We start from the raw sequence: 7115 nt of genomic DNA, 5'->3' as shown, positions 1-7115 counted from the left end.
TGGACCAAAACTTGAAAGTTTTATGTACTGCTATAAGAAGGAACAAAAATTTGTTGACCCCATTTCATTAAACTCCTGTTTTTAAAGAGTATTCTGCATTGATTCAAATAACATGCAGTGTAATAACTGAATTTTATACTAATTAAAATGTGAAATAGACTGGGTGGCATTCTTTTAATTTACAATAATTACAGCCTCATGCCTAAAACTGTAAATAAACCATGAAAAACAAGGAGGCTTAGTTTTGCCACCATCTTATTTGTCATGTTCTATTTTTATAGGACTTTACAAACCAGTTGCATCAAAGTGGGAACAAAATAACTGACAGGAGGAGATGTTTTCTACAACTTCTCCTCTCCAATCTATTGAACAGCTGCTGCTGTAAACATGTCACATTAGTTTATTATTAAAGAGCCTGAGGAGCAGCTCCAAGCTGAACGAACAATTGTGTTGTTTGAGAGTTACCAGTTATGGCGTTGGTGACATTTCAGCATTTCACCATTAATCTGTGATATTTATAGTAAAGGTTACAAACATGACAGCCATGATAATCAATGGCTGTAGAAATAAAATGCCCCTTGCAGCTCCTGAGACCCTTGATAATAAATAATAAATCCACCTGATATTGCAGCTGGATATCACTAAAAAATAACAACACTTTAATTCAGAGTCATGTACTGCGCTTTGGTCTTTATTTGAGCCTAAAGATAATTTCTTCACCAGTAGGGATCAGCAGACGAACATTACTGCACACCGTCGCCATCTGCTGGCAGCACCATCAGGTCAGAATTCTGCCACAATGCACACATGTAGGGCTGCAACTAATGATTAGTTTGCAAATCGATTCATCTGTTGATTAGTTTTTGATTAATAATCGGATAGCCGAAGGTTCCTTAAAGACTTTTTATGAAATTAAACAAGATAAAACTAAAACTTTTCCACTTTAGCATTTCTGGATAGAGCATATCGACATATGACTTATATTTTTATTTTAAATGCAAAATGTTTACATATTTTCTTTACAATTTCAGTATAGTTGCTGCTTAAGGTGGTTCCCCGTCAGCTAAAGGCATGTTTTAGAGTTTGTCAATAATCAATTAATCACGTAACAATAAAAACTGATAGAAGCAGTTTTATTTAAAACACACCTGTGCATGTAGAGTCAATACCTTGAGGCCAATATGTCACAGCCTTCAGTTCATGCTCCTCCTCTTCTCTTTTTTTAAAATGCTCGTTAGGACCAGTTCCTGTGGCTCATGTCAACTTTTGTCCCAAAATAAAAATGGCTGTGATTACAATACCGTTTTCTTTCGTAGTTGCTTTATGCATTATGCTACAGCAACTAAAGATACTTACTATAAATTCTCTTACACACTCATCTATAGTCCTAATAAATTTGAAGGGAGCCGTGCAACGAGTAACTGAGCTGCTGTCTTTCATTCCAAGCATTTACAATAAGTTTATATTCTAAGGAAAAATAAACTAAATTTACAACAACCTACTTTATGCTTATATTATATTTCTTCAACCATAATATTTTGTATAAATCCTTTTTTTTTTTTGTAGAATCTTAGTGAAGCGGCTGTTCCAACCATTGCATTTCCGAATTCTGCCAAGTGGTGCCATATTTCCACGAGTGAATAAAGTGAATGTGATTGGTCGATTATCGAGGGGGCGGGATTGTTGTGGTGGAAGGTTCGCAAGCAAGTTTGGTTGTGGCCGGTTTGTCGGAAGCATCTTGCTAACCAGTTAGCAACTTAGTGCTAGCAGGTTCCCAATGGGAAATTCCATTGGGACCAAGTAGCACTAAATTGGTGACTTAGAAACGACACTGTCAAGGAACGCTATGGACAGCGGAAACATGCAAGAGGAGGAGAGTTTAGTGTCGGAGGTCGTGGATGAGTCTCCTCCATCATGCATTTTTTATCTAGAGGAGGAAAGCGGGGACAAAGATGTTGTGGATGAGGACGCCAGGGCGGCAGAAGCTTGGTTTGGTGTAGAAGGCTTCCAGCCGTACATGTTTGAGCCCTTGCCTCGCAACGCTGCCAGTTCTGTTAGCTCTACGCCTGCTGAAGACACAGACGTCCATCCACTGGGACGCTGGGACGGAACTCAATGGGGAAGGACATGATTCTTATTTCTTATTTCAACCGTTGCGTATATTAGCTGCGACATATAAATCAAGATGCTATGACCGAAATAATTTGATTGACAGATGACCGTTGATATATGATTGGGCTTATTTAGGTGTTCAGGCTGACGTATAACTAACTGGCCTGCATAAGATAAAAAAAAAAACAAAGCTTTTAAGACAGGATCTTTTTTAAAATAGAAACATTCTAAATTTTGGGAAAATATTGTCTGATAAAAGGGTACATTTATATACATGTTTAAGCCAGAATGATTTGACATTTAAATATGACTTCCCTACGACTTTAAATCATACCTGACAGAAAATGAAATCCCAATATCAGTCTGAGATCCCAGGAATAAGACAATGTGTCTTAAAACTTCTGTGTACTCGAAGCTCGATGGTACAGAGACTTAGCAGATGTCCAGTGATTCTCTACCCTCACTGGCAGAAGATATACCGTTAAATTAAACCCACAGATTTTGTTGTTTAATGTAGGCTGGCATTGAGCAAAGATGTAGCAGAGACTAACATAGGAGAGAAAAAGAGCACATTCACATCTGAAGCTGTTTGTTTTTTTTTCTCTAGAAAGCACTGCAGCCCACCACCAAAGCAACAACCTCAGACATAGATGTTACCTTCTCTTGGGTGGGTTTGATAACATTCTCATTTATAGTCTGTCCTAACTCTGTGGCCTAGTTGAAAGTCAGAGAGGAGAGTTCGATTTAATTAAAACACATTTCAACATCCACATTTGTGTAAAACACTGAGCTGCTTCCCCTTCAGATGCATTAAAACACAGACCACTCACAATGACACAGAAAAAGCTCTAGAGGGCGTAATGGTGCAAAGAAAGAGGTGACGTAAGCTTTGCTTTCTAAGGATTCATGTCCAGCCTGATCAAACTCAGGCTCCTCACTCATGATTCACTTGTTATCAGGGGGAAGTTTAACCTTTTTTGATTTTCTAAGAAGGAAAACCTTTTCTGGAAGAAATCTCTAAGAAAATATGCATAATATGATTTTCTGACACATGCAACCTTAATTTCTGATATTTTTAGCTTTTTTTACAATAAGGCTCCCCTTACAGATGGTTAATTTTGTATAGGTTTATTACTAGTTAATCTGCAAATGCTTCAATCTATTCCTAAGTGTTTATTATAAATTAATTAATGACAAGCAAGAGCTAAAACTGACGGGTTCCTTTCCAAATGTTTAGCCTTATATTTTTCAACTGTGCTTTTTAGATTTATCATTTTTAGTTTACAGATTAATTACTAAAACATCTTTAAACTTTTTATTAGCCATCTATAAGGTGGGCCTTACTGTAAAATGTTACCAATTTAATCTGATCATTTTTTCTGTTTCAAAACAAATCACAGTGGGGAATTATTTTTTCTGTTTTTAAAACATAAATATAATAATTTAGTATTGAAAAAAAATGTAATGCTATGTTCAGACCGCATGCGCTAGAGGCAACGGAAGCAGCTGGTTTACAAAGTCAATGGTTGACACGCATCACGGCGCAACAAAAGGTCCTGCAGCGTGTTTTGATCAGCATGAGCAAAGCATCTGAGCAGACGCGCCACGAAAGCAGCAGCTGCTGGAGTTGGAAAACTTGAACTTAAGCTTCTCGATGCTCCACATCAATCAATCAGAGAAGCTGATCTGGGAGATGGCAGGGAGACAGACACAGCACTGCTCATGCAGATCGCTGTGATCACTCCTCTGAAACAGCTTATTAACGTCTAAATTAACTTAAAATGCCGAAGCCTGCCGGCAAAATATGTTCAGTTTCATTATTCTGGTGCCTGCAGTTTGGATTATATATGTGTTAAACAAAGGCCACAAAGATTAGCGGAAAACCCCACAGAGGCGACTGGGCCAGAGGCTGCTGGTGAAGAGGATTTCCAGGGACAGAGCACCACCAGTGTACAGAGGTCTGAGCGGCTCCGACAGTGAAATAATGTTTGAAGGCCGGATGGTAATCTTGATGAACCGACTGCACAGATTAAGTTTTCAGGTGGACTTTCTCACTTAAAACATATTAAAATTACTTTCTATCCACTTACAACTAGCCTGATAAACCAGACTAAATGTGAGATTAAATGTGTCATTTATTCTGGCCACGATGAATGAGACAATGGAATATTGTTCATGAGAACAACCCGTTGTTTTTCAAACCATGTCTGTGCCTACTGGAGAACGCTCTGGCCTATGAGGGCAACTGACTATGACTATGACGTCAGCGTGTGTGAGCTGTGATTGACACTCCATCAGACACTCCTCTGGCTGTGATTGGTTGTTTTGACTCGTCCTGAATTATTCTTTCCAGATTGAAATACAGGCAGTAGGCGGGACCAATTGAAGCAGTTTTTTTCACAGGTTACATATCACATGTACTGCTGTCTGGGCATAGGGACAGTTTTAGCCAATATGACAAAAAAGTGATTTTTAAAAACTTACAGACTTCAGCTTTAAGCAGAAGAAATTTTGTTGCCGCTTCCAGTGCTTGGGGTCTGAATGTAGCATCAGAGCTTTGATAAATAACTATCACACACACATTTTTTTTTATACAGACATCACTTTTTGTCACTTAAGCTGGAAGATTGCGGGCATTTCTGGAGCCTCTGGCTGCCTCCAAACCCTATTCTGCATCAACTACAGAACCTTTTCCAAGTGGAAAAATACTCTGCATCGTCATGGAAATGCACATTAGTCCGTTTTGAGGGTTTATCTCTGCGTTTTGCACTGAGCAGTTTCTAAGGATGAAACAATGCCTCATGTATGCTTTTACTTTGAAGTCTAAATTCATAAGTGAAGACAGGAAATGCTAAGCCAGCTAACGGTAGCTGGAATCAGAGAGGGTGCTGATGCATTCAGTTTAACATCAAGGTGACCTTGATTCCTACGGTGAACTGTTAGTTCCAACGTACTCTAAATAAGACCAGAATGTCAAAGATAAAATGTTCACCATGTGATGAAAAACAAAACACAGCAGATGTTCCAGACCAAGGTTTCCTGGTTCTGCTGGAAGGTCCAAGCAAAATATTGAGCACTACTTTAATTCAACCATTTAAACAAGAAACAACAAATAGAATCAAAATAACCAGTCTTTTATCTATATACGATTTATTTTGAAACAGAAAATCCAAAGAATGAACCCTATAAAGATTCTATTCATATATGATCCATTTCAGACTTTTTAGATGAATATAAGATCGCTGAAAACCAAAAGCTTCACAATCCAATATAATTCAGCTTTTAAAAATTAGCAAATTAACTTAATCAAAAACATAGAATAAATGCATAAATATTTCAATTATGTATCGAGGACTAAAGATCAGATGAATTATGATTAATTACTGAAAAAACGAAATGTAATGAAACAGAATTGTTGCCTCAAATAATGATGTAGACTAAAAAACATTTATCACATGCATAAATAATTTAACACATTAAAAAAGTATATAATTATGTCAATAATTAATAAATGTATTGGCATGTGCTGCAACATGTCAGTTTATTTCAGTCTCTCAGCCTTTCTCATCAACATCAGAAATGTAGACCAACCAATCAGAAGCTAGCCTCTACTTCTAGTGTAAATTACAGTTATACATTTTTATTTACGGTAATAAAGTTTGAATTTTTTGGATTGTTGAACTTTTTGGGGAATTTATAAAGATCTTATCTACCATGTATCCACTACAGAGAAGGAAACTAGAATCCAGAGGGCTGTAACAGGATGTTTCCCATGCCATTACACCTCTTTACATCTTAATGTCTTAAAGGGACGTAAAAGACAAAATAAAAGGTCATGCATAAATGGATAACCCATTATAGTTGGAGGTGAGAGAACAGTAGCTCATATCCATAATTAAAGGTGGGAGTTAATTGCAATCCTTATCGAATATTACGTTTATGTCCCAATAAATATCAAGCATCAGGACATAAACTCAAGGCACCAACACCAGCAATGCTTTGTGTTATCAAGCAGAAGCACATTAACATCCAAATAGGTCATATTTTGCAAAATGGTTCCAGGTTTAAAAGCTGCTTAAATAAAATAAAATAAAATAAAAATGGAGCAGCCTTAAATAAATGATGTGCAAAAAAGGCGTCATGCAGCCATAAACTGCTTTACCGGTTCAGGGGGGGCTTTATAGCCCCTTAACTTTATCCAGGGAGGGCAGAGAGATATTAGTAACATCATTATCACAGCCTTTGAGTGTTTAGAAAAACTTCTATGACACAGCTAATAAATGACAGCATTTCCATGCTAACAACCTCCCCAAGCTAGAAGGAATATTTCCATACAGCTGAATGAAAAGCAAAAGGGAAACTTTAAAAAGGGACTCTGACATAATACCCTTACCTTTAAAGTTGCTTGGCTTGCCAGTTTAGTCGTCTGTTTAAGTGGAGAGAAAAAAAAAATAAGAAACAGGATAATAAGTCTTGCATGTCTTCCAAAGGGAGGTTACTTTAAAGCTATAATGAATATAAAATAGTTATTTACATTATCTTTAGCAATTGAAGCAAATTTGGTGGCACCAACAGTAAAATTACTCCAACCCTGCAAAACAAAGCAAAAGATTTAAAACAGTCGTATCTAAAACACAGCTCAGTCAAATCAATCTAAATAAATGTTGATGCATGATGACATACTGAGTAAATTGAAGACATTGCATTGTTCAAGAAGTCGTCATCCTTCTTCTCTGGGGTTACTGTGTTGCCAAAGCCAACATAACGATTCTCTTGGTTCCCACTGTAGCCCCCCCCACTGAAGGAAAAACAATTAATGTTACCAACCGACTGGGGATGTAATTATATAATCAATTTAAGATTAATAGCTGGATTCAAATTCACTCCAGCTGATCAATTAATAATGTCCATTCAGAGGAAATTTCTCTAGTGTTGTAATGATACTTCAATCCACTAGAGAATAGACTAGAATAGAATAGAATACAACTTTATTGTCATTGCAC

At 37.0% G+C, this 7115-nt stretch overlaps 1 protein-coding gene across 1 annotated transcript in view; it reads right to left on the bottom strand.

The window, feature by feature from the left end:
- Positions 1-7115, bottom strand: part of arfgap1 (ADP ribosylation factor GTPase activating protein 1) — a gene marked incomplete at its 5' end in the record, with an annotated part of 23131 nt that overhangs the window by 8465 nt on the left and 7551 nt on the right. The window contains 4 exons of the mRNA XM_015395223.1: positions 2770-2826; positions 6506-6538; positions 6647-6703; positions 6796-6910. Coding sequence (XP_015250709.1) covers positions 2770-2826; positions 6506-6538; positions 6647-6703; positions 6796-6910 — 262 coding nt within the window. The remainder of the gene's footprint in view (positions 1-2769; positions 2827-6505; positions 6539-6646; positions 6704-6795; positions 6911-7115) is intronic.

The sequence above is a fragment of the Cyprinodon variegatus genome, unplaced genomic scaffold (assembly GCF_000732505.1).
Source record: "Cyprinodon variegatus isolate N-32 unplaced genomic scaffold, C_variegatus-1.0 Scaffold731, whole genome shotgun sequence".
NCBI classification, from domain to species: domain Eukaryota; kingdom Metazoa; phylum Chordata; class Actinopteri; order Cyprinodontiformes; family Cyprinodontidae; genus Cyprinodon; species Cyprinodon variegatus.
Note: the sequence above shows the minus strand (reverse complement) of the source record. Positions and strands in the feature narration are given on the sequence as shown.